Raw genomic sequence first — 25,799 nt, forward strand, 5'->3', positions numbered from 1 at the left:
TTCAGTCTCGGCGTGTCTAGAACGCCGTGACCCTGACGACTTATTCGACAGGTACGGATAGTCTAGGGCAAATGATAGCTTTCGTAATACCCTGAATTAAATGATACAGACCGGAAAACACCGAGCATCACGGAGAAACACCAAGTCTAGGCATTAATCATCCAGACTCATGTCGAGAACACACTTTTATTTCCTATCGATGCCTCAAACGCGCCAGGTTTGGTTTGCCACACTCTCTAGATGCCGCACATAATCCCAAGATGTCGTCGAGGTTGCGTCTTAAAGCATTGAGGCCAATGCGTGCGCAATAGAACATCTAGTAGTTCATGTCCAAAGGCTCTGGACAGGCTCATTTCTGTGAGCTTTGTCCTTACCCCTGCTCTTCCTTTCGGACCTGTTGTCATTGTTCCCATCCTGAAGAATCGTGGAAGAAGCAGTGGATGGTTGCTTTTGTACGCCTAAAAAAGAACGCCTAGCGCTCTGAGTTAGCAGAAGCAAGACAGTCAACCACAAGAGCAATACTTTGAATTATGTTGGTTGCTCCTGGGGGCTTTATCGTCGCCTGTGAAACACGAGCATAGTGAGCCCATATTGACGTGTTGGAGTTGTGTACCGTGCTGTTGTTTTATTTTGGCGGCGTCGGCCTCTGCCAGGCTGCTCGTGCAGTGGGACTGATATTGCAATTCGCGCGGGAATATACCAAGCAGAACTGACACAGAGTTTTAACTGCCTAAGCATGCAATCAAAGTAGAAACTCGTCTGATGGTCAGAATCGGTTTGATCTGACAGTTTGTGCAAAGAAACCGACTTTTATAGGGGTGGTTTTGTTTCTGCCCGTGTGACCTATCACGTACTAGAAGGAAGGGATAACACAGTTCAACTCATCATACCCGGGGATCTCGAACCATAGTTCCGGCGTCAAGTGCCAGCTGCTCAAGGCTCTGCTGATTTGAAAAACCCCAGCGAGAACCGGAGAGCGCGGACCCACGGACCTTCTTCGCTCAGCAGTAGGCTGCATCCAAAAGTCCTCTGGTCGAGGTAATGAGAAATGGCCATGCTTGCACGGAGGGCTAACCATCTGGGGTACTGCGTTATCAGTCGACGTGCAGCGGCTCTGTGGCTCTCAAGTCTCTAGGGCTCGCGCTTTGCGTCATACCGCCCGCGGCTCAATTCCTGCGACAATCCGTGGATGTAGGTATACTTCGAGAGCACGAGCATGCGCTGCCACTGTTGCAGCCATGTGCAAACCACTGTCAACAAAACTTGCCTCGCGGCATATCCCATAATCGAACGTCTGCAGTAGGGGCCCGGTTGGCGTTCACACGACTAGCGAAGCCGATAACCCTCTCGGGAAGCACTGCAACCACAGCTGACGAGATTCCACCCACAAAGAACTCGACTGACGCTCTGCCGAAACCAACAGTTCCAAAGCTGAGCCCAGTTGAGCTGCCTCAAGCCTTTGACTTGAGTCGTCATCGGGTTCGGCGCCTGGTGGGGCTGTCGGCCTCGAGGACAATCCTGGGCAATTCAAAGCAGATCCGAGGCAGTGTTTGACGACAGTCCATGGCCGAGCTTCCAGGCCATCGTCCCTTCGTAGGACGTTGTTCGTACGCCCAAATGCTTTACATCCTGGCGTCTCCGACGATGTCCTGGTAGTATCCACTGATCAGAGGACTGCTGAAGATGGAGTGGCTCGCGGACCCGACAATCGCCCCAGACAATCGCCCCACTAAATATGGGTTTGGGGTAGCGTTCAAACTTGAGAGTTGATCTCGAGCGATGAGGATAGGATCCGTTGGAGCAAAACGATTGATTGTCCAATTTGAAATGCTGGTCCCGCATCACCATATACCACGGACTCCTTGAAAGACCTGAAAGAATCAAGACGGGTCAGCAGTTGTTTTCAGGGGGAAAGGGGGAAGGGGGCCACGACGAGGAGACCATGTGATGATGGCTTCGGAAGACAACGTTGGGAAGCACCACCAATCCGAAGCTGTGGAAGGAGCCACTGTACCCGACGGATGGGGTCGCTTTGGGTCTCACTGCATGACTTGCAGCGATCTCCGGATTATATGCTGGGGTGACACGACGATGATTCTTCCTCGGCAAAATACATTGGTTGCAGCTGAGAACCATGGCTGTCCATCTTGGGATCCTATCGAAAGACCGTTTGCATGTTTAGATTTTATCGACTCTCCGATGGATCCGCTGGAGTACGTTCTCGTTTTCGCTTTATCAGAAGGATAGAGGGGACTCGACATTCCTAGTGATCTTGATGGGGCCATGTCTTCGCACCATTTGGCATCCGATCCACTGCCACATCCAAGATTGTGTGATATTCGATTCAATTCGTAGACGGTGGCATCTGTGTCGCATCTAACATCCATGCAAGGAAGGTCCCGCTCCCATTTCCGCGTCTTGGGCAGTCTTGGGGGCAATTGGGCTCATCAAGCAATCCCGGAGATATTTCCCAAGAAAATATCGTGTTCTGCGTCATTTTCATGGGGGTGCTGGAGATGGACGGCCGCATTCGGTTCGTTGCCAGATATGCAGTGCATGCATACGCCGAGAGGTGAATCAAGCAAACGCATCCACCTTCCCACGTTGCAGTTGATGGTCAAGATGGGGTTTCAATGGTGCAAAAGACATCTTGAACGTGACATCTAATGAGGTTGGACGTCAAACTGCAAGTCAGCACGGCCCAGGAAGTTGCCTTGAGGCTCTGCTAGCGGACTCGACGACGGCTGGCATCAAGAGGGCGAACGATTAGGCTTAATAGGGCGCAATGCTGAGAGAGAACACCAGCTGAAATGTCTTCACTAGGGTGGGCGTGATCATCGCGTATTGGCTGTCTCAATCTGACACTACCTCGGCACATTCGACTCGACCAGTCCCCAGCTTTTCTGACCTAGTACCTCCTGAAGGGGCGGGAAGCCCCTTCCCATTCATTATTTCCCCATGTCGTCTCCGGAAACAGTAGACTTTCTCTTCGGCAGTGTTCCCATGCTGGCTTGAGACAGCGCGGGTCCCGATCACTTCCATGATGTAAATAAAATCAAGGCCCGTCATCATTACCCCATGGCCTACTCACACTAACCCATTTACCTTCTTCTATTAATGGATTTTTCTAACGCTGACGCATCTTCCCAATGCTGCTTCCCCTTGACGGAGCCTTTACCGGGACCCTCGATATTGGACTGATCATACGAGAACCAACTCGTCTAACTAACTAACTTCGAGTATACTGCCCTCGAGCGCCACAATGTTTCCCACTCGAAAAGTATCATTCCAGGATCTGAAGCTGTTAGAAGCCGTTAACTATTCGACGATCTGTGGCAATTTCCGGTAGCATGTGTCTAACGCTCAACTAAAGTAAGCCAGCCCAACCAAGGAGCATCGTCGTCAACAGAATTCTACCCTCTGTCCGGCGAGACGAAAGTCATATGGACCCCCATCCTTAAATCGAGCCCTCGTCTTTGAGGGAACGGCCTTTTCAATTTATTCGGCATTTGTCTCGGCATAGCGAAGACAAACAACCTGTCGTCCACGTTCTCGTCCCCCCATCGTGTTGAACAATCGCCTCAGCCCACCCAAAATATATGGTGATGTCCTGAACGGCCCCCGTAAGCTTGACCTCACCATGATTTCCTAATAACCATTCGTGAACTTCGACCATGAGATGGCTGTACCGAGGACCGAGCCTAGTCAGAACCAACCCATGAGAGGCGACGATAATTCGCAACGCAGTCTTTTCTATCGACGTCCCCCCTTCCGTTGAAAGAACTAGTCATCTCGTATCTAACTTACATTATTCGTATCTACACCGGTCATGATCGTCACAACTAGCCCCCAGGTGTGTCACATCGTCGCTGGGCGTGACCGCCTTGTCTCGAAGCATCAGTGGTCCCTGAAGGGTCCGAGAGCCTGCTGTCTGGCCCTGCGTCTATGACTCTCACTCGATCATTTTGTGAATATGCACCAGTCCCTCGCATATATATGCCAGCTTAATGGCCAAGTCTGGCGTTGGGCTGCAAATAGATGCCCTTTACATCTTCACACACCCTCAGCAGATATCAAAATATTGCCATTGGTGTTTGCTACCAGGCCGCATGGCACCGGGCCGAGGCCTTCTATTTCTTCAACCGGGCTGGCAAATAAACCCGGTCTGTCCAATTGAATGCGGTACCTACTTATACCCTGGATTGAGGCATTCTACCCATCAGAACGAAAGCCGCTACACCCTCCTGACGAGGAACTCAAGACTTGAAGCCTCAAAAGAGGGTCAAGGACGCAAAGGAAGCGCTTGTTGCCTGATCTGCCCCCGTCCAGGAAGTTGTGTATTTTCGTCATGGTCCAAGATCTGTCTCTCCTGACGAAGCATGCCTCGAACTCGACGTCTATTTAAGGCCAGCTGCGGGACGACCTCAAAAGACATGTTTGTTGGCATTGAGGAATCCAGACTTGAACCACTCTTTCCGGAGCCATCATGAATAACACTTCAGCCATGGCCGAACAAGGCCAAGCATCGCCAATCACCCCAGCCCATGCCAATAGTACGCAGCATGCCACAAGTAGCTCTGCTGCTCAAGTGCCAGGTGCTTCATCAAGAGCCCAGTCGACAAACACTGGTAAGGCTTCCAGATCATTTCGGCGAACTAAAACATGGGCACCGAAAAACATCGCTAACCTGCCAGGAAATTCTTCCAGGACGTCGTCCCACTGGACAACACGACCAAAATACCTGAGTCAGTCGCTTCTACAACACGCTGCAACAAAATTCATACTGAGCCTTGAAACAGGTGACGCTACTAAGGGCTGGCCGTTACTGGCTGCCAAACAATCTGGCCTGTCAGGCCAGATCAACGGAGGCATCGTACGAAACTTCGATTTCCTCTTTCATCGAGTCCTCATCGACGAGCAGACCAAATTGTGTTCCATGGGCGCGGACCTATGGAAGATGGACTTGGAAGACGAAGATAATAACTCTGAAAGGTTGCGAACGCTGTCGTTCGACAAGAAGCGTCTCCTCAGCCCGGACATTCCATGCCATACCCACTTCCACTGCGCAGGCGACGAAAAGTTGACGCAGGACAACAGGAGGCGATCTAGCAGCCTGGACTCCCCCAGCCGGATGCGTTGCCAATATGTACACAATGAGTCAAAGCAAGACCCCAAAGACGCCATACTGGAGAGACTCCTCCCGAGGCTGATAAGATACGGTAAGTAACTATCTGCCAGCCACTCTGTAAGTTACACACTTACATCCCAGGGGAACTCGTGCTCCTCATCAGCAATCTGCGGAACCTGCACAAGGTCAGCAGCCGAGCGTCTCAAGACCTCCTCAAACAACTACACCTTGACGCACTGGATGAAGAAGCCGTCCGATTCCTACGCGAGGGTGAGGACGACTTCATCTCGACGCGGACCAAACCCTTTTACGAGCCTCTCGAGTGGCTTTTGTACTACCGGAGAAACTCTTTCGTGGAGAGGCTATGCTCTGTATGTTTTTGCTTTATCACGAACAATATAATCATCTCAGTCCCTACTGACCCCAGCGAAAAGAGCGTCTTCAGGTTTATCTTCAAGATGCGGGGTGAGTCCGCGGCGGACCCGCATAGCGACCATATCAACGCCAAATGGCTGCAGCGTGTTTCCGAGGGTATTTTGGCCTTGTTCAGTATTGTGATTCTCTGCTCGCCGGTAGCCATATTGTTACTCGCATCGTTGTCGAAGGAGACGTCCCTGGCTGTCGTGGTCGGCTTTGGCTTCGCATTTGTGATTGTCATGACATCCATGGGCGTCAAGTTCGACACCGTGCTGGTTGGCCTCAGTGCATATATGGCTGTGCTAGTTACTTTCCTAGCCAATCTACAGCAGTGCCATGATGGATGACTTTGAAGTTGCATTGTTTCTTGTGCTGGTCTCGACAGGCGTCGGTGTTTTACGTGCGATGTACTGGTTTTTCGTACATTCTTTTCCTATTTTGGATCACCTATATGCAACGCTGGTGCTACTGGCGTTTGAAATCCAAGACTGGCAGATGATCTTCGATGGGTGCCGTGGAGCTTGATTCGTCTGTTAGGTAAATACGAAGAAGAATTCATAAAAGTCATCTATTGTCGCCGTCCTAACCTCAATATGGCTCAGAGTCTATCTACCAAGTTCGGAATATCTCAAGATATGTCAGGATTGACAAGTCTCTGCAAAGCGCAAGCTCTTTCGTGGTCCAGCAAATCTGCAGTCAGAGGAGCTCGCTGTTGGATATTACTCCTCGAAAACCTTCGCAATGTCTTCTTTTCCCGTGCTTCTTTCATGAATGCCTCGTAGTCTTGATCAAGGAACATCTGTCCATATCTCCTAACTGCAGATTGCGAATAAACCATATTTGACCTTAGCTATGATTCAATATGGGAGATGAGACATACCATCGCCTCCGACGTATTCACTGACAATCTCCACTTTGAAATTGATGACTTCCTGTTATCTATTAGCGAGTGAGGTAGTTAAAAGTAAGTTGGATATGCTGAATTGATTTATAGCAAGAGCCGGCTCATTTGAGCCAAACGAAATGATCACGATCCGAATCACCTTTGTCTCGAAGGGCTGCCTTAATCGCATGAATATATGCGCCACAGCGAGACGGCTCAGAAGCAAGCAGCTTAAATCCATGTGGCAAGAGGCCATGAATGAGTTAAGCGAAGCCCAAAACACCGGCGCGGTTTTGTATATGCTGATGATAAACCACAGTACCAAATGAAATTCACTGTAATACGCCGTTAACCACCTCGCCTCACTAGCTTTTAACAAGCCCGTCCTCGCGGAGTTGATCGAACAGGTAGCCAACGACTGCAGACATTTCACGCCGGGTATGGAGAAGTATCCCACCACCGAAAACCCGGCACATTACATTTCCGAGGCCTAGATCTGGGAACGTGTGAACGAGGATTTTCTTGGAACCCTAGATGAAAGTTGGGGTTCCTAGGTTGGGGGATATGTCCAACATATTTCCAGCACATTCGACAGTATTGTTTTTCTGCACATAACTTCGTTCTTTCTCTGCTAGCAAGTTCCCAGGCACCACCGGGGTTCAGACGACCTGGTTTCATCAGCATGCTTCAGCCCTTGATATAAAGGGCTTCGAATCGGCAACGCGAAAGATAGCAACCAAAGCCACCGAGCTGAGCTCGACCATGGCTTGATCACCAGCAATGCACTACGCCCCACCGTGTTACCAGGGCGAGAAAGGAACAGCTTTCTCTTCGAAAAAGAGGCTATGCGAGACCTTCGATCCCAAGTAGCAGGTCGATCTCTTGATCTCTCCAGTTCTGTGCCAATGTGGCAACTCTGAGGGCGAAGACTACGATGAGCACATGGTTCTGGTCAAGACGGATGTGTGTGTGTAAAAAGGGATACTTTCTTTCAAGGGTCCATACTTCGGGGGATATTGCAATGACAGAGTGGACAACATTCTGAGCATGGGGTCCACGTTCGTAGCTTCCATACCTAGCAAATAGACAGTACACATGACCCGATTATATATGCCCGGCTTGACATATTGCTTCGTAACACAACTAAAAAAGAATTGGAATCGACTCTAAAATTGTGTTTCTGAAGCTATATGATGAATGATTTACTGTATATTATTGACGAGCTTTGTTCTGGGAAGTCGCGAGTTAGACAATAAAGACAACTTGCCTTGGTTGTGCTCGAATCTCTGAGAATACCAGCGACAAAGACTTAGACATGAAAGAACAAGAGGGTCCACACCTGTCCCCCGACCTGTCCGAACGATTTCAGACCAACCTTTTCCCGAAGACTCTCGTCCAAGTCATTAGAGAAGGTACACACGACGCGCATACGAACCAACCCAAGACAGATCTCGCAACAGCGCAATCAGCCCCCGCCGAGAAACACAAGACCCTTACCCACAGAATCACCAAAGCCATGCAAACAACCTCCTCCACCTGGCGCTCCGAGAAGAGCGCCCTCGAAGCCCGAATCCATGCGCTCGAGACAGAAAACACACTCCTCCGAAGCACCCACGGAATGTTCCCGTCCTCCCCCGACCGCCGGCGCAGTCCCCACGACGAAAGCCTCTCCCCGCGAAGATACCGGAAGAAGACCGAAGAGCTAGAAACAAAACGAAACCCCACGCGGTGGACGTCGCCGCACAAAGGCCCCAAAACCGACACCATGACGCTCACCCGAGGCAAACTCGAACAAGTCGAGCAGCGCTTCACAGACGTGACGGACGAACTGAAGCAGAAGAAACGACTCTGCGGCGACCTGCTTCTCCAGCTCCGCGAGATCAAAGACGCAGACCCGAAGGCAGGGTCGTCCATTGTGGACGAGACGCAAGTCGTGCAGCAGTGGTCTCGACTCCGCGAGATGATCCGGCTGCTCACACTGAATCGGTTTAACAAACCCATCGCTCGGAAAATCATCTCGAATCAAGAGAGGAACGACTTCCAGACACTGTCGGGACACTGGCGCACCTACCTTAGCACCGAGGGACTCGTGGGCTACTTTTTCCGGGCGTTGATCTGGCAACACCTGTACCACGGCCTATTCCATAAGCCAGGCGCTGTGTGGGGGTCGCGGGTCAAAGACGGGTTCCACGCGCTTAATGATATGATACAGAATTGTGAGCGGATTGGCACGGATGAATATATCAGCTGGCGGGTGCATACGGGGCGGGTGTTGGGGAACGGGTTTCACTTTGATGCCAAGGCTGTGGGGAGAGTTGGGGAAGGAATATACGATGTGTTGACGCGGTATGCAACGGGAGTGGATACTGAGGCATTGAAGAAGGCTGTGGTGGCGATTGTCGAGCTGGGGGCGCAGTTGAGTGCTGTGTTTGCACGGTCAAGGATCGTGCCCTTGATGTCAAATGAGCCGGGGAGTCTTTTGACTCGGGGGTATCCGTTCAACGCCAAGACGATGGATCTGAAGGGCAATGCGGGCAAGAAGCAGGTCGTCGATATGATGATTACTCCTTGCCTTCTAAAACGTATTGACGACGATTACTCTGTTTTGATCAAGGCCGAGGTGATTTGTTGAGTAGGTTTTAGAGACCAGTGATGTGGTTTGCGATGGTGTTAGTTAGCTGTGGTCATTGGGTTGTTGCAGCTCCAAACGGCGAGATGTACCTGCAACAATCACATCAATCAATAACTTGTCCTAATATGGAGAACTGTACACGCGTCTTGACTACTGAACGGCACCCACCTCGGTCCATGGCGAGTGCCATTCATTCACGTTCACGTGTCTCTGCACTAATTCCATGATCTAGAAAATGGTGGGAATGCCGTCATTATAGACCTATCCGTATTGCCTACGAATCTATACATCCAGTCATCGTTCGCAAGTATTCACCTACAAACCTCATACTTGACCTTATGCCAAGTGAGGTATCACCTTCACATCATTGGTAGGCTTTTTTGTATTACCTCACGTCAAACGATAAATCATGTCCTCGTCCCTTCGTGTCGAAAGTGGTCAACCACAACGCCTTCCATCCAGTAAAACGCCAAACTGCCTCATACTCAAATGCTGTCCTCTATAGGATCCTCTTGAGTTCTGTCTTTTGCTGCGCTGTCAAAGTCGTGGGGAATTTGACGTTATACTTGATGATGAAGTTGCCTCTCTCACCGGGCTTTTTGGAAATCGGCATGCCTAGACTCGGATATGTATCCGAACTGCCTGGTGCAGTGGGGCCCCCCTTATCGATGGTGAGTTGCCTGCCGTCAATCGTCGTCACGGTACGTTTCCAGCCCGTCAACGCCTCCTTCAGAGGGAGGTCCATGGTGTGGATCAAATCATCGCCATCGCGGACGTAAAGAGGATGTTTTTTCTGTCGTGATGTTAGCATCAGTCCTCGGTCGAAAACAAGATGGTCTGGCTTACCTCTTCTACTATGAAGTGCAAATCCTGCTTGCCGCCCTCTTCCTGGTCTCCCACACCCTTAAACTTAATCTTGCTACCCTTCTTCAAGCCGGGCTTGATGGGCACCTCCAGCACTTGATCGCTGGTAGTACGCTTTCCGCTGTCATCGAACGTTTTACGCTTAATCTTCATCTTCTTTGTGACGCCGTTGAACAGCTCTTCCAGCGTGAGCGGTAATCCGCGTTCTACCGTGGTGACTTCGGGGGTTGCCTCGCGCGCACTGCTACGGAACGGGTCAGGGCCACCAAATCCCGTGCTACTGCGCATACGACTGGAGCGTGCTGATCCGCCTGCTGACCGCGGCATTGGGCCCATGCCACCAAAGATACCGGCGATATCTTCGCTGTCCAGTCCGCCGACACCGCCGCCACTTCCGCCATTCCGCATGAATTCGGCAAATATGTTTTCCGCATTGCTGAAGTTGAAGCCACCGCCGCCACCTCCTCCGCCTGTGCTGAAGTGGTAGGTTCTTTCTCCACCGCCCGGCATGCCACTGCCAAAACCGAAGCCCTCAAAGCCACCAGGCATACCACCTGGACCGCCGCCGGCAAAGGGGTTCTCACCCGGCGGAGCAGCCGAACCGCCCCGCAACAGGAACTCAAGGCCAAACTGGTCATACACCTTGCGCTTTTCAGGGTCGGACAGAATTTCGTAGGCTTGGGAGCATTCCTTGAATTTCTCGCTCGCATCGGGATTGTCTTTGTTCTTGTCCGGATGCCATTTTAGCGCGGTTTTTCTGTGTACAGCAATGGTTAGCTGAGTTTGTAATAGAACGGATGGAAGGGCCACTACGGGGTGGTGAGGACGGATGGTAGTTAAGGTGGAGGTGGTCCGCAGTCAACAGAAATCACCTCACTAGGCTGTAGATGTTGGCTTCCCCTGCGCAGTCTTGACAATAATGATGCGAGGTGGTAGGGGATGCTTGGGTATGAACAATTGGGAATGAGCACAACTCACCGATATCCCTTCTTGATCTCGTCTTGTGAAGCATCCGGCTTGACGCCGAGCTGATCATATAACTTCGTCTCCTTCACCATCGTGACGATCTTTCCACGGTGTGGAGAAAAGTAGGAAGTTATAGGTAGGTTGATTGATGTAAGTTTGCGACAATGGTTGAAGTGGCAGTGAGCACAAAGTTACACGGTGTCGCAGTGAATTGAAGTTGTCGAAAGTGTGTTGCAGAGAAGTGATGCAATGACTATGAGGTGACAGAGAGCCAACAAGTAGCTGCAGCTCGATGTCCTTGGGCAGTCACGTTGGCTCGTGCAGGGGGGCAGGTGGAAGATTCGGGAATTGAGGCACCTGAGTATGCCGTGATCAGCTACTAGTGACACGGTTCCAGGTGAGATCATTCGACAGGGGTTTGATCAAGTTAGCTGCGTCTTGATGGTGGTAGATCCTGCTCGAGCTTGAAGCATTGGCCAACGAGGGTTGTGCTCGTCTGTCTTCTGGACTCATTTCCGGAATCTTCACATTTCTGCGTATCTTCGAATGGAGGTCATTACTTCTTGCTGTTGCTTGCAAACAATGTAGGCGGTCAAGTATGAATGCCATTGTTGCGGATTGCGGGGTCGTGACTCCCTGCATAGGTGCCCCGCGATTATGGCAATCATTAGTTTGTGCTCTTGAGAACCCTGTTCGTCCTTTACTAGACAACGAGGTATCTCAACTTCAAATAAACCCCGAGGCTGTATTGAATATCCACATATCTCCCTTTTTGGAGCAATTAGTAGTTTCTTGTATATGCTAAATCTGAACGAACCTAGAAAGATGCTTCCGCTGGGCTAATGGGGCGATGTCATAACAGTGGACTTGTAGAAGGTTCTAGAATCTTCCATCAGATTGGTCATGTGTACAAAAGTTTGGCTACAGCTCTTTTTGAACGAGCACATGTTCTTGCACCCTCTAACAAGGCTAGTGCTCAGTTGGCATATTAGGCACTCATGGGATATGAGGTCCTCCAAACTTCTACCCAAAGCAGGTAAAACAATTAGCCGAAGTCTTATGCAAAACGAATTGATTTCCCTGACTGCAGGTCGTTGAGATGCTGCGGTGAAAGCATATAAACATTTGTCATATTGGTTTCCCACGGTATGGGAAAAATGAAGTAGACATGTAATATGCCTGTGCCGGAGGTTCCCATAAGCTTTGCCAACAACGTAGGGGGGATCATATCGCAAGGTCTCATTGCATCGCAGTTGGAGAGATACTCGAGTGTGGCACTAAAACTACAATACTTGCCTTGAATCTAGGAGAGCTGCTAAACTTTTTGTCATTTTATCTGATATTTATCCGTAGTACATATTGATTGTCTCTAAGGGACTCCGATATTTGGTGTGAGGATCAATGCGTGGCTCCACCGGGATCACTGCCAACGGCAGATCTACATCACGCGACACGATAGGGTATCTTCACCGTCCGCTGTCCCATCTCTGTTCGTGCTAGTGCACTATCAGCACAGATATCAGCGGGTGAGGTAGAACATTGACACAATTGAAGGATGTCTTGATGGCAGCTCCAACAAGGACGATTGAAGGCTTCGTTGTGTTGAGTGCATGAGAATCGCGAAGCAGGTTGGGGAGATGACGGGTTCGTCTCACGAAATAGAGTAGCCCGCCGAGATAGTCAATCCGTATAAGTATTTTGCAACTGTGGAACTATTGATAGCGAGATATGTCCTTGTTGGGTGCCATGCAAGACACCCTGAAGTCCTGCCTGCATATACTCGCGTATATAGCAGTACGGTGGACACTTTCGGGAAAGCATGCATGGTGGCATGCTCCTTTCTATATAATGATTCCGGCAAGACATAGCTTGGTGCAGGCTCGCTAAATCCGCACATACTTGATATCCAGACCATGCAGCCTGCCTTCCTCAACAAAGGAAACACAACAAAGGAAACACAGCAGCGTAGGTATAGATTTCCACTGACGTCCGAATGAGTCGAAGAGTCCAAAGCGAAGGAGCTTGGATACCGCGATGTATCTATTATATAGTTGAGCGTCGACGACGTCTTCTGTTCGCCCTGGCCTCCCAGTTTCTCAGGGGCAGGGTCCTACAACTCGGATTCATGGGAGAATACCGTACGGGGCTACGTGCTTGGTGTTACAAGCCACATCAAGTTGTATGTCAACGGGCAGATCAAGTGCAGATCGATCCTGGTCTACTACGGGCCGGACGAGTACACGGGCTGGTGGGACAGCAGAGCTCGCTATCAACTTTCCGACATTGGGACATGCAAAGGGGGCGAAGATATTTACATGCGGGCTAACTATGGTTCGGAATTTCCTGATGTAGAAGGCCATGGCGACCACTCAGATCCAGATATGTGAATTGTAAAGCTTTAAGTAGGGCACCGACTGTGACTTACATAAAACACAGACCCTCCCGACACCCGCCCCCTTTCCCCATTCTTGTGTTCTAAACCACTTGGAGAATTCGAAGAATATCCAATAAAAATCCCTGACCGTCACCTCATGTTGCTTCTAATGTAGATTTCCGATCCTGTCCGGCAGTAGGAAGTGGGTCGGGCAAGCTGATTAATGGCATGGCTTACAAATATGACCCGAAATAAGGAGAGGACTGTTGGTGCCCCAAGTGTTGACATCCAGAAACACACCAAATAACCCATAGAGGTGCATAGCAGCCGTAACAGATCTTATCAGAGTGGGCTCAACGTCTCGGGAATTTGTGCAAGATGATCGGATAATTGCCCCCACGACCCCTCACGTAACACAACGATGGCGAGTATTTAAGTTGTGAACCTAGGCCACATTATCATCGATACAACAAGACGACTATTACATCCTGTCTGTCATTCAATCATCCCTGCTGTGAAAGGCTTTTCAACCCTCTCGCCCTCTAGTCAAACACCACCATGTCTAGTATCCCAGGCCCCAACAGCCATCCCGCCGTGGTAATCACCCAAGTCCGCAGCCCTCTCTCAACCCTCTACTACCCCAACCTCACCCCAAAAGCAGGCGAAATCCGCATCCGCGTAGAATGGACGGCCTCCTCCCCCCTAGAACTCCACCAAGCCGACGGCGGGCTGCTCATCCAACCCCCACACATCATTGGTAGTTCCGCAGCCGGCACGGTGATGGAAGTTGGCCCCTCCTCTTCACCTACCAACAGCAACAGCAGTAACAACAGGTTCGAAGTAGGCGACAAAGTGTTCGGCTACAGCTTCAAAACAACCCCCGAGCGCTGTGGTCAAGTCTACATCACCGCCGCGTCGCACCAATATGGCAAAGTCCCCGCGGGGATGAGTCTCGCAGCCGTGGCGACGGTGCCCGCAAATCTAGTTACCGTTTTCCGGGCCGCGCACGCGGATCTGGGCCTGGACCTGCCGTGGCCAAAGCCGAAAGGGTGGGAGCCGGCGCAGAAGGACGACCCGATTCTCATTTGGGGCGCGGCGGGGAGCGTGGGGATGTATGCCATTCAGGTGTTTCGGCATTGGGGGTATGAGAACTTGATTGCGGTTGCGTCTTCGAAACACCACGAGGTGTTGAGGGGAATGGGAGCGAAGGTGGCGTATGATTATAATGAACACGGTGTTGTGGGGCGGGTGTCAGAATATGCGAGCAGGACGAATGGGAAGAGCGATGGACCAAAGGTGCCTTACATTTTCGATTGTATAGGGTCTTTGGAGGGGACGCTGAGGCCGCTCGCGGAGATTGCTGAGAAGGGGACCAAAGCCGCAATTTTGTTACCGGTCATTGTGAAGGATGCGACGGCTACGGACGTGCCTGAGTACGAGTTGGATGTTACAAAGACACTGCCGGGGAAGTGGGCGGAAGGGGTGGAACTGAATGGCGTGAGGGCGCATTTTTGGGAAGAGGTCAGTTTCTTCGACATTCCACTAACTCCGTATTGAAGTTAACCTTGACTAATACCGTACCAGACATCCGGCCTCAAGGACCGCTTCATGGGCGAAATCATGCCGACTCTGCTTGAGGAAGGTATTGTCCAGGCGAATAAACAAAGGATCGTGGAAGGAGAGACTATGCTGGAGCGGGCACAGACGGCGTTGGATCTTCTGAGGGAAAAGGCACCGAGTGGCGAGAGACTCGTCTGGCGGGTTGCCGACGATGAGTGGTTATGATCTTGCAACTCAAGGCTTCGTGGTTTTGCAAACTAGGGGCCCATTCTTGAACACGCCCAGTACCTATGTCATCTCCAGGCGGATTGCAGGCGGATTGGTGTCAGAGTATTGACAAATTGCTTCCTGCCGAGGGGCACGAATATGTATCCCGTAGGCTTCTGCGGTGCCGTGGACGGGAGCATCCTCCTGCCTCCTAGACATTGCAGTGGGGACCCACATTGCCAGAAATATGCAATTTGTTCATACCCAATGCCATCTATATTTGCTTGCCCATGTTGCCCACGTACACTTGTTTGTATCCCAAAGTAGAACCTCACGATCATTAGTTCCGCGCTCTCTATGAGGATGAGGATAAAAAAATCTGTCGACAAGACGTATGTCGAAATGGCCATCCTTTCGTCCCTCATGAAGGCAACGCGAGGATTGAGGGTAAGTACAAAGTATATCGACGATAATATAAATGCTGGAACGGTGGCAAGGTGCACATAAACATGCACCCCTTCATAATTATGCATTCAATCGCCGCTGATCTTCGCATGCCTGAAGTATTTCATCCCCACCCACGCGGTAATAACCCAAACCCAAGCCATGATACACGTCAAAATCATCAAGCTCGGATAATATCCTACAATAGGCAACGTGGGATCATCCTCGAACTCGGGCGGCGCGTACGGTGTGGTCCCTACATCCCACGCCCAGCTCCAGACGCCCAAACAGCTCCCCATACCCGTTGTGAAGACCGTCCATGTCACGATCAGCACAACCCATCCCCACCATTCCGTCTCGCTGTAGTCATGGTCCTCCTCCGCAGCGGGGAGAGGAGAAGCCGCGAGGCCTTGGAGTGATAGAGGCGACTTGGCATGCTTAACCGAGCGTCGCCGTTGTATCGATATGGATGACGAGCGGGCAATGCTGGGGAAGTAAGATTCGGAACCCGAGGAGAGGGAGACGAGACCAGGTCGCACCGTGGAAGACGCGTGCTTCTTCAGGGAAAGTATATCTTCTTCGTCGGTGGTCGAGGTGTAGGATATGGTAGGACTAGTGTTGAGCGACTCGGTGCTGCCTGTTATCGGCAGCGCGGGTAGATATGTAAGCATTTCGGTTCGTCGCGCGTAGCCGTCCATGGACGGACGCGGTGTGATGTCTGAGATGCCGAGGCCAAGACCATGCGCATCGATCGGCGGTGGACTCGCTGCCTGCCCGTCAAACCCCGAGTTGGTGGCAGCAGTACCCGGCGGCTGTGAGGGAAGTGGTTGTTGTGCCGCCGCCGCCGTCGTGTCAACTGTTAGGAGCGGCTGCTTGAGATCGCGCCTCTCGCGTTGCGCGCCACGACCGAGGAGTGCGACTTTCCGGAGGGAGCCTTTCCTCTTGCGCGTCTTCTGATGTTGCTGTTGGGAGGATATGACGGCGAGTGCGCGTGGAGGAGGGGTTGGAGCATCTTGGGCGACGTTGAGGTGCTGTGGCTCCTTCAGGTTCGACTTGATGTCCGACGTTCTCATGAAAGGGAACTTGGACATGAACCCACCTCCAGAACCACTCCTTTTGCGGCTCTGGACCGAGGCGGCATTGGGGCTCAATTGGCCATTCTGGCCAGCTTGACTTGGCGTCAGTGGCCTGTTCTCCATGGTAGCGGTACTTTGCGTTAAGTACGGACGGCTGTGTGCTTGTGATGAAGCTTTCCTTTAGGTTGTGCGGTGGCGCCCGTCATAATGTCTGACCACAAGTTGTCGACGTGAGGAAGACAGTCGTCGCATGCCTCCTTGGGGCTTTCGAGAATCGAAGTATGTTATTTCGCTTCAGAGCTCTCCATCAGAGAATATCCTCTCGAGGTTCTTCGTCTGTAGGTGCAGTTACCTCCAGGTCGTCAAGTTCCGGCGAATATCTGGTTCGCTGCAGTGGGATCTTATTTCCTTGCAAACCTACTCAAATCGCAAGTAACACCAGGTCCGGCTTGAACCAAAACGTGGCGGGCACTGCACTTGCAGGCAAGTGCCCTGTTCCCTGTCAGTCATCCCAACTCTAGCGTGGCTAGCAATACCCTGGTACAGGGGGAGAAGGAATGTCCCGCTTGCATCATGGAAGTGACAGTTCATCAACTCTAAAGTCAATGTAACTTCTCTCCAGTGTCTCCGCATTAAGACGGGAGCGGCCATTTTCCAAATTTAAGCGCACTCTATACCGCTCTGAACCAGGCGTCTCCTTATCGCACTGAGTCAAGACGGACATACCGGCAAGGCGTGGAACGACGAGACCTGATTGGCCTTCTGTATTCGACAAAACTGCGACTTTACGAGATTAACCACCATCTGAATCGGGATAAGCGTCAGGAACGAGGCCCAGCCCTTGTCCACTTAGTGTTGACCTCTCACTTCTGCTCATGATCAGTCCATGACTGTGTCTCTCTATCCATGGCTCCTGGCAGCCGCCCACAGCCTATTTCCATCCCTTCCATTTCTACTCCAACCATAGGCACACCCTCTCCGCCCTCCTCTGCCGACAACGCCCCGACACTTGGCCATCAGAGCAACAGCAGCGCTCCGTTGCTTCGCGTTCCCGACAACGTCGACGACGGCACATATGACAATCGCAGCAGCTTTGAAGAGCCCTTTTACGACCCTCAACGGCTGTCGCCCGTAGCGCCCACGTTCCCGCACAACCCTTCGCTGCTTTCTCCTTCCTTCTCTCCCACGATGGTGGCATATCCTTCCCCTGGCCTTAACGGGGCCTTCAATAGGGAGAACACGCCTCCCGTCGAGAGTCCAACGAACCCATTCAACTTCCAGACTCAGATCATATCCACATCCCCCGTCAAGCCCAACGTCGGCCAACGTCGCGGTCATAGGTACAAGCACAGTTCCATCTCGGCGCAGCATCAGATCTTCCAAGAGCCTCCGCCTCGACCGCCATTGGCTCTCCCACGCGACTTGCCCATCCCTACTTTGAAGGAGGCATGGAAATCCATGTCGACAGAACAGCGTGGACGGCTGTATTGGTGTTGCTGTCATCTCCTCATCGCCATCTCGGTAATGCTGTCAGTTCACGGCTCGTTGGCGATGACGGCCCTCTCGCATCTGGTCTTCTTCGACGTCGGTAGTGCAGCAGTGTGCGTGGCGGTGGACGTGCTGGGCAACTTCGAGGTCTGGAAGCGAAGCAGTATACGCCACCCATTCGGTCTCGAAAGAGCTGAGGTACTGGCCGGTTTCGCCATGAGTGTATTCTTGTTCTTCGGAGGATTCGATCTTGTCAGTCATAACTTGAAGCACGTCCTCGAGGGCTTGGGCGATCATGAGTCGCATCACCCCGATCCTCATGTCGGCGAGGATTCCAGGGTCCCACCAGGGAGTCTCGACATAGCAAGCCTGGCGGCTATCATAGCTACACTGGTTAGTGCATACGGTTTGCGGAATCACGGTCGGATTAGCAGATTGATGCGTGTGAGCTATCTGGCTAGTCTTCCGAGCATCCTCAGCAACCCGTTCCATTTCCTGACGCTCTCGACAAGCTTTCTCATGCTGATGCTTCCACTGCTGTCGATTCCCATCCACATCTGGCTAGACAGCGGTATTTGCGGCGTAGTGGCCGTGGCCATGTTTGGGCTAGGGGTTCGGTTGGCAATTGCGCAGGGATTCATGCTGCTCATGTCGTACGGTGGACGGTCTGAATCCTCGGGCAGAAACAAAGACGTCGGAGTGGCAGACGTACTGCGTGAAATCGAGGCTGAACCGAGCGTTGCAAGAGTGGAGGAGGCGCAGTTCTGGCAAGTACACTACGGGCTCTGCATGGCAAACATGAAGCTGGCTGTCATCAAAGGCAGTGATGACGGCGCATTGAGTCATTTAAGAACCAGGATATCTACGCTAATACAAAACCGACTGGGAGAGCCATACGGAAAAGGGGCGAGTTTGAGGTGGGAGGTCAGTTTACAGATGACGGCAGATGCGAGGTAGATGTAGAAGACAACAGCTTCGGCTTCAAAGCTATCTGCAGAGGCTTGACATCTTTCCTGGGGCGTTGGGCGCTTGCTCGAATAGTACTGTGAAGACTGTTTGTTCCCTGCGTAGATATCTTTCACCAAACCATACACCAGATATATAAACATATTCAGCTCCTCGTGAGTTTTGTCCATCATGCTTCTCTGTGCTATGATACGCTAGCAGCTTCATGGTCACGGCGCTACGGACACTTCTTGTATCAAAACTGTTTCTGGAAGCATAATTCAGCCGGTGACAACAGCCGCTTTAGCAGTCTGCGTTGGAATCGATTAGGGCGCAATGGTAGGTTAGTAATCAGTTAAACTGTCTTTATATGCAAAATCTCATGTTAAAACACGCCTCTGATCCATTGTTAACCTAATCCTCCATCCTTTTTCTTTATCTCTATTCTTTTCTCTTCTTTCTTCTTTCTTCCTTCCTTCCTTCCTTCCTTCCTTCCTTATTTTCTTTTTCGGAGAAATTACCATCTAAGTACATAGGTAAGTGTTAATGATTGAACCAACTATAGGCTACGGTAGTCAGTCCGGCTCCTATAATTATTGCCTTGAACCAACTGCGTGAACCAATAGCCGGTCTGGTCCAAATAGGTACGAATTTCACCAATCTCGACTCTATTACAAGCCCTTTGTCTTTTAAGTACCCCCCGGCGTACGAAAAACCTGCATGAAGTCAGCATGCGTTTTAACGTCTTGCACAGCCTTGCGACTTACACCAAAACACCAAGCACCCCCAGTCCAACCACTCCGAGGCCAGCACCAAGCCCTACTTGCGCCCCCAAGCCCAATCCTTATTTGTTAGTTGACCCGCTACTACGCAATTTCATTTAAGTCTCACCAGACGGATATGCGCTGCTCCCATTGCCACCGGCACTAGAGGGAATAGCTGTGGACCTCGTCGGGTTAGTCGTGGAAGAGGACGCGTTCCCGGGCGAAGCTGAGAACGGCAGGGAGTTGATGGTAAGTGTGGACGGCGCCTCCGTATATGTCGTATTATATACCAGGAGAACAGATGGGCTCGGGCTACTAGTTACACACCCGTACGCAAATGCACCATTCATGGGCTAGCTTACAGTCCCGCAAAAGGGCGCCTGGTACGGGCTGCAAAAGCTGTTAGTGCTACCCTGACGAGCGGCGGGAACTTCCGAGGTTTTCTGCTTCACCAAGTTAACGTAGCAGATTTTGTCGAGCTTTGGGTGGTGGACAATTGCGTCGTCCCGTCGACGCAAGCGGTAGCGAAGCCACAACTACTACTAGACTCAGGGCAGCAACCTGCAACGACCAGTGATGCTTCATCCCCAAGGGCAAGGAAGACGCATCGCTCGTCCAAAGCACATTCGATCACAACGTCTGCGGCAGTGCTTCTGATCAGTGGAAAACGCCTTCGAAGCCATTGAATAATAAGTACTCAGTTCCGGAGAGTAGCCACATTGCTGTAGATTCCTCCCCTGTCGTTTTTCAACGATATATGCAGTTCCGGTGGTCTGTGAACTGCCCGTGCTTTTAGTCGTCTCCGACGAGGCTGTGGTCTGTAATGGCTCTCGAAAAGCCATGTTGTCAGAGGAAGCGACCCCTAAACATTGAAGGAGACCCGTGGCCCAAGTGCACTTTATTGCGGTCTGGCAGTCGACCAAATGCTTTAACGCGAACCTTCATCGGGACGAGGCTCCTAAACGGTTTTGTGAGTGGGGGCTGCTTGCTGCCTAACGTTGAGGCGTCGGTGTATCGTTACATCTTCTTGCTTTCCTATTCAGCTGAAGGCCGGGGTTCACATCACATGCGTAATGCAGCGCGCAACGTGAAGCCGGGTTCGTGCCGCAGCCTGCTCCTGGTACTGCAACACCAAACAACAAAAAGTGCTTCCCAGATGCGTGTTGGAGATTGGATCATGAAATGAAATGGATTGTTCAATCCTCGTCGACTTCGAGAGTTTCGAGCAGTACATGCAACTGTTGGGAAACACCACAAACTTTGGCGTGGACTCGATGCGGGCGTGTCAGCCCGTTATATGCAGAGCCATCTGGGGCACCGGGAATCCGGACATTTCAGGAATAGGGGTAAGGGAGAAGCCACAGTCGTATTCCCGATACATGATCTGAGACAAAACTGATAGATATTGATAGATGTTCGTTGGGTATATCCTCGAAGTCGGTCTCGGTTTGGGCACGACGCTACTGTTTGTGATCTTCCGTCACTTCGAAAGCGATCACTGGCTTTGGCGGTCGTTCAAAAACCCTCTCGGGGACGGACCCGTCATGGCTGTATTCTTCGACAGCGCAGCGTACTTTGCAGCTGCAGTCGAGCTCGCCTGCATTACCAGTCTCGTGAAACGTGACTACGGCATCGACAGCAATGGTTTTGGAGCCAAAGAGGCTCGAATTACGTGGGCCGTGTCTGTTCTCGTCGCTCTCCCGCTCATGTACCCCATCGCAATACTGGCAAAACAACCGCAAAGGAGCAAGCATCGCCTATTCCTGTTTTGCCTCGTGTTCCTTCTTTCGCTATATTCGATTATCTCACAGGCCATACAAAATCTAGGCCCCACGAAAATAGGGGAAGGGGCTGCCGACGGAGGAGGGACAGTAGTGACAGATAAAGACTGGCAGAATATCGAAGCAGTCTGTTTCGGTGGGGATGCCTTATTTTCAAGTGTTGAGAACACCGTACTGACGGCTTTGCAACTTATCGCTTTCGGATTCTTGCTCATGTTGGTACTGGTGTCAATTTTGAGGCACTGGCTGCATAGGAGAACACCCGGCCAAGACCCAGGGGAAGACAACCGAGGCATACAACTGCTACCCGCAGGCAATCCCGTACTTGACCTTGTGGTTAAAGTAGGCATAAGTCTCAAATCCAGGAAAGGTGTCAAGGCCTTCCTTGTACTGGGCCCAACAATTTTGGCAGTGCCGCTTCTCTGGGGTGTGTTCAGGATGAGACAGGTCCAAAGAGCGCTCGCGAATGCCACAGGAAACACCTACGCAGACAATGAGTGGACTTTCGGCCAGATCATGTCTGTTGTGACTTTCACGCTGGTTCTAGCAGAGGTAGCCTATTTGTGGTATGATGGATTGGATGACCGCCGAGCAGAGGCTGTGATGACGAATGAAACCAAGGGCATAGGCATCTTCGAACAGAAAACCAGCCCACCGCCACGACACCTTACATATTAAAAAATAATATTAAATACGCCGTAGGTGTTAACCCTCGGTACCTCTACAAGTACTCCCTTAAGGGGCTATAGATGATATAGCGGGCCCTTAAGCCGCGTCGGGCGGTTATACAGGTAAACTTGTAGCCAAATGACTACTAAACCTCCTGTCCCTCCCTAAGTCTGTGCTACAACCCCTGCCTGAACTACCGATAAGTGTGGTAATGTGGCACTTAAATTCGTCCTCAGGGGTGGGATGCTGCTGATGTGCAGAAGATGCTCGACTATTTTTTTGTCGCGACAAGTCGTAGTATCTGCTAATTGGGGTTCTCGTCGAGCGTATACATCTCAACCATACGCTCAAGTGGATAGACCGTAACGTGGTCAGACGCTCGCAAGAATCGCGGCGAGAGGGCGTGCTGCGCGCCTTCTATCGTGAGGGGACGGGTTCGCCGACGAGCGTTATCGGAAAGGCGAGGTCCGATAAGGGGTCGGATTAACGATTCGAATTCTGGACCGGCTGTCGAGTTATATTCCGCCGACGTAGTGCTTGACGGTCGACTGGCTAGGATGCTCGTAATCCTAAACTGCACCAATCTCCCTATTATCGCTAGGTAGGCGAAGTCAACAAGGTGGGCAGCGCGCCGTAAGGGTTGACTAAACCCCCTTGTGTGTCAGCTGCGGGATTCGAACCCGCGACTCGTCACCGACCCAAGTGGGCGAGGCTCAAATCGGGACTTATCTACCAGCGAAGTGACCAACTACACCAGCCGACCTTACATATTAATACTAGAACGACTATATATCGATCAGACTAGATTTATCCATGTTTAAGTGACTATAGTTGTTCACACGCTTCCGCTCAAGTCTACGATCAATTTTGGTCTTCACACCCTTATTTCTCTTAAAGAACTTTTGGAATCATCCTTTGCCGAGGGTTCTTTTTTCTCCCCGTTTTCTTTTCTGTCGTACGGTAGCCTTGACCTGAGAGTGTGTAGAGGCATAACCGAGAGATTCCTGGCGAATTATACACTGTACGGGCTTCTCTTGCCCCTGAGTGATTCTTATGTTGGGATATAAACCACCAGCGTTGCTTAGTTTTGACGGCCCGAATAGCTTCATTCAGGTCATTCTCGGTGTACGCAGCATAGCTACTATGGTACATTACCTGCCTATCTTCACTTCTCAGTAGGTATCTGCGCGTGCACTTCGCACTTGCGTCGAAGGTGCCTGATACGAAAAGGTAGGGGAATCCACTGGTTAGGTGAATCCTATTCAATTAGATACTATAACGTTGCGCACTGCTGCATTATAGAATCTTCCCCCCTAGGTGCACGCATCAGTGCCCCTTGCTGATGAACCGAGACGCCGCCCTCCCAACTGCCGTCTATGCAATGGCCGCTGCAGATGATCCCGCTTTATATAACGAGCCGAGCAGCACCTACGGACTCATTTAGACCGAGATATAGTCGTAAAATACATGTACCGTGAGGGAATGGATGATGAAATAGTAGTTTTATAAGCAGCTCAAGCTAAATAAAAATAACTATTACTGTACCTCCGAGCTTTAGCTCGCTAAGACAATAAACACAACGAACTTATAGGAGTTAACTGAGATGACTGAGGCTTAAGTTAATACTAGTAGTTAACCACGTAGGGATGCTGTTACAATAAGACTCTGGTTAGGGATAATAAAACGGCAGCTAACTATAGACTAAGCTTGGGGAACCTATCTTTACATATGGAGAGAAGCTCTCGCGTTGTGGCCTATAAGCTGCCGCCTACGCCGAAATTTTCAGGTACAATTTTGTATTTCAGTATACTCGATAAATTCTTCTACAAATGTCTCTATTAGGTTATAGACCTCCGAGCTAGATGCATAACAGTTCACCTACATTGGTTTATTAGCGTAAGGCAGGAACGTAGTACTATCTGCTCACCTCTGCGAAATATCCTTCATCGATCTCATATAGTTCATAAGGCTCCTCCTCTGACTCTCTAGGTTATCCGGTTCATTGATTCCATCAGGTTAACTATAGCCATCTACGTGATGTTTACTGTTACGTTCCGAGGAGCAGTTCGGAAACAATATGTAGTTTGTTGTTATGCCTACCTAGATAAGTAGGGCTCTTTAAGGTGAGGGGATGTTAACCTGTTTCAAATTCGACGACTTGTTCCATATTCTCTGGAAATCTATAGACCAGGCTCCACCTTTTCTCGTTTTTCATATTATCTTCGATCTTCTATTAAAGAAGTTTAACTAACAGGCCTACTAGTATATCGACCCCCTCCTTAAGGTATTTCTTTAAGCATTTTGCGAGGAGATAATTTTTCACAGCGCTGGCGATTACAGAGCCACATAGTGCTGTGTATAGCAGTTAGTGGAACCAAGTGTCAGTGATCTAGTGGCAGTCTAGATCTTTTGGTCTATTGGCCTAGGGGCTTGGTCCTCCCTTGTGACATATTTCCAGTCTTTAGACCTTTCGCGCAGAACATCCTTTAAAGAAATGCATCAAAGGCTAAGGTCGTTAAATCGAGGAGTGTCTCGTACCTCACTAGTACTTAGGTAAGATAACAGGAGGCCGCCGTGTTCTTCGTTAAAATGGGCACTTCTCTGCTGCTGCAATAAATCCAGCTACTCTGTTCCCTAAGAATAGCTTGGTTTTGCATATAATCCCTGGAATTCTTCGTGGTCCTTCTTTCCGTGAGATAATTCCTCGTACTTATATGCTTGTGCCATATATTCAAGCTTATCTAGCTCTCTTACTCACGGACCTTCCGTTGTCCTACCTTCTTCATAGTCTAACCAAGCATCCGTGATCTTGCTAGTAAGTTCTACACTATCGAGCTTTACTAAGTTCTTAATATACAAAATGTGGGATCACATTGGTACTGGCATTCCGGCTACATACGAAGGTGAAGAGGGAATGTACATGTTAGGCAACCTTGGTGGGCTTTGCCAAGACCACCAAGGTTACCACGTGACTTAGCCCTTCGGGACTAAGTCCAACCTTCGTGCTCCATAGGACTAGATAGAATGTCATGCTTTTACAACCTCACAAATCTTTGACCACCTTTGCGTGTAACAGTACAGGTGGGGGGTCCAAGCCGCACAAGGGCACTAAAGTATCTCGCGTGTGTCTCACGTGACCGTAGGCCACCAATTCCACACAAAAAGCCGAAAGACTCGAGCTTATGTTTGTACTCTGCTACGTATTAGTTATTTAGTAGTGATATGTCAGGTGTGAATAAGCCACAGTGGCTTGCCAGGCCTTAGGGTCGGCAATGTACAAATAAGCTGCTGTGACCCCCCTTATCTTCAGGAGGGGCAGCAATTAACTTGTCGTATTTTGAGTCCCCTACACTACACTGCTGTTACTTACCTGGTGACGAGCAACCGACTTCTCTCTAGCACTCTCGTCCTTATTATAGCCACTCTACCAGCCACACACACAGCCATACCGGAGGCATAATCACCTATCCATAAGATCACACTGGCAGTCAATCGACTGTGACAAAGACAGATATACACATCAATAAATCAATCATTTGAACCCTCATTTTTGGTCAGATACACGTGTGATGCAACAACTTTTCACGCATACAGGTAGGCT

General features: G+C 50.6%; 7 protein-coding genes and 1 non-coding gene across 8 annotated transcripts; 5 read left to right on the forward strand and 3 right to left on the reverse strand.

Moving 5' to 3' along the window:
- Positions 1 to 4,486: 4,486 nt before the first annotated feature.
- Positions 4,487 to 5,892, forward strand: BCR38DRAFT_480171 (uncharacterized protein; the record flags this gene model as incomplete). Its single annotated transcript, XM_040863246.1, has 5 exons — positions 4,487 to 4,628; positions 4,695 to 4,745; positions 4,800 to 5,219; positions 5,270 to 5,499; positions 5,563 to 5,892. The coding sequence occupies 5 exons, from the start codon at positions 4,487 to 4,489 to the stop codon at positions 5,890 to 5,892; spliced, it is 1,173 nt and encodes a 390-aa protein (XP_040721270.1).
- A 1,711-nt stretch (positions 5,893 to 7,603) lies between these two features.
- Positions 7,604 to 9,172, forward strand: BCR38DRAFT_417724 (uncharacterized protein). Its single transcript, XM_040859172.1, has one exon. The coding sequence runs from the start codon at positions 7,744 to 7,746 to the stop codon at positions 9,058 to 9,060; it is 1,317 nt and encodes a 438-aa protein (XP_040721271.1). The 5' UTR covers positions 7,604 to 7,743; the 3' UTR covers positions 9,061 to 9,172.
- Positions 9,173 to 9,232: 60 nt separating this feature from the next.
- On the reverse strand, positions 9,233 to 11,122 carry BCR38DRAFT_17619 (DnaJ domain-containing protein). Its single transcript, XM_040853898.1, has 4 exons — positions 10,903 to 11,122; positions 10,797 to 10,805; positions 9,907 to 10,681; positions 9,233 to 9,853 (listed from the first exon to the last, which is right to left on the reverse strand). The coding sequence occupies exons 1-4, from the start codon at positions 10,980 to 10,982 to the stop codon at positions 9,560 to 9,562; spliced, it is 1,158 nt and encodes a 385-aa protein (XP_040721272.1). The 5' UTR covers positions 10,983 to 11,122; the 3' UTR covers positions 9,233 to 9,559.
- Positions 11,123 to 13,822: 2,700 nt separating this feature from the next.
- On the forward strand, positions 13,823 to 15,049 carry BCR38DRAFT_330593 (zinc-binding dehydrogenase; the record flags this gene model as incomplete). The annotated part of the gene is made up of 2 exons (XM_040854979.1): positions 13,823 to 14,785; positions 14,849 to 15,049. 2 exons carry the CDS (start codon positions 13,823 to 13,825, stop codon positions 15,047 to 15,049), a joined length of 1,164 nt encoding a protein of 387 aa, XP_040721273.1.
- Positions 15,050 to 15,564: 515 nt separating this feature from the next.
- BCR38DRAFT_404738 (uncharacterized protein) lies at positions 15,565 to 16,674 on the reverse strand (the record flags this gene model as incomplete). The annotated part of the gene is made up of 1 exon (XM_040857870.1): positions 15,565 to 16,674. The coding sequence occupies one exon, from the start codon at positions 16,672 to 16,674 to the stop codon at positions 15,565 to 15,567; it is 1,110 nt and encodes a 369-aa protein (XP_040721274.1).
- Positions 16,675 to 17,172: 498 nt separating this feature from the next.
- On the forward strand, positions 17,173 to 19,161 carry BCR38DRAFT_417730 (cation efflux family-domain-containing protein). The gene has a single exon (XM_040859173.1). It carries the CDS (start codon positions 17,458 to 17,460, stop codon positions 18,994 to 18,996), a length of 1,539 nt encoding a protein of 512 aa, XP_040721275.1. The 5' UTR covers positions 17,173 to 17,457; the 3' UTR covers positions 18,997 to 19,161.
- Positions 19,162 to 20,685: 1,524 nt separating this feature from the next.
- On the forward strand, positions 20,686 to 22,260 carry BCR38DRAFT_17683 (uncharacterized protein). The gene is made up of 2 exons (XM_040853900.1): positions 20,686 to 21,094; positions 21,161 to 22,260. The coding sequence occupies exons 1-2, from the start codon at positions 20,936 to 20,938 to the stop codon at positions 22,205 to 22,207; spliced, it is 1,206 nt and encodes a 401-aa protein (XP_040721276.1). The 5' UTR covers positions 20,686 to 20,935; the 3' UTR covers positions 22,208 to 22,260.
- Positions 22,261 to 22,857: 597 nt separating this feature from the next.
- On the reverse strand, positions 22,858 to 22,960 carry BCR38DRAFT_t32. The gene has a single exon. It is a non-coding gene; the product is annotated as a tRNA-Thr (tRNA).
- Positions 22,961 to 25,799: the final 2,839 nt, after the last annotated feature.

This window comes from Pseudomassariella vexata (genome assembly GCF_002105095.1).
Source record: "Pseudomassariella vexata strain CBS 129021 chromosome Unknown BCR38scaffold_1, whole genome shotgun sequence".
Classification (NCBI taxonomy): Eukaryota; Fungi; Ascomycota; class Sordariomycetes; order Amphisphaeriales; family Pseudomassariaceae; genus Pseudomassariella; species Pseudomassariella vexata.

What these genes read in the sequence shown, in the direction of transcription:
- BCR38DRAFT_417730 (XM_040859173.1), top strand. Translation starts at nt 17,458, where the DNA reads ATGGCTCCTGGCAGCCGCCCACAGCCTATTTCCATCCCTTCCATTTCT.
- BCR38DRAFT_417724 (XM_040859172.1), top strand. Translation starts at nt 7,744, where the DNA reads ATGAAAGAACAAGAGGGTCCACACCTGTCCCCCGACCTGTCCGAACGA.
- BCR38DRAFT_17619 (XM_040853898.1), bottom strand. Translation starts at nt 10,982, where the DNA reads ATGGTGAAGGAGACGAAGTTATATGATCAGCTCGGCGTCAAGCCGGAT. An exon ending in TGCACTTCATAGTAGAAGAG is followed by an intron (nt 9,854 to 9,906) that starts GTAAGCCAGACC and finishes ACATCACGACAG; the next exon opens with AAAAAACATCCTCTTTACGT.
- BCR38DRAFT_17683 (XM_040853900.1), top strand. Translation starts at nt 20,936, where the DNA reads ATGGATTGTTCAATCCTCGTCGACTTCGAGAGTTTCGAGCAGTACATG. An exon ending in CGGACATTTCAGGAATAGGG is followed by an intron (nt 21,095 to 21,160) that starts GTAAGGGAGAAG and finishes AGATATTGATAG; the next exon opens with ATGTTCGTTGGGTATATCCT.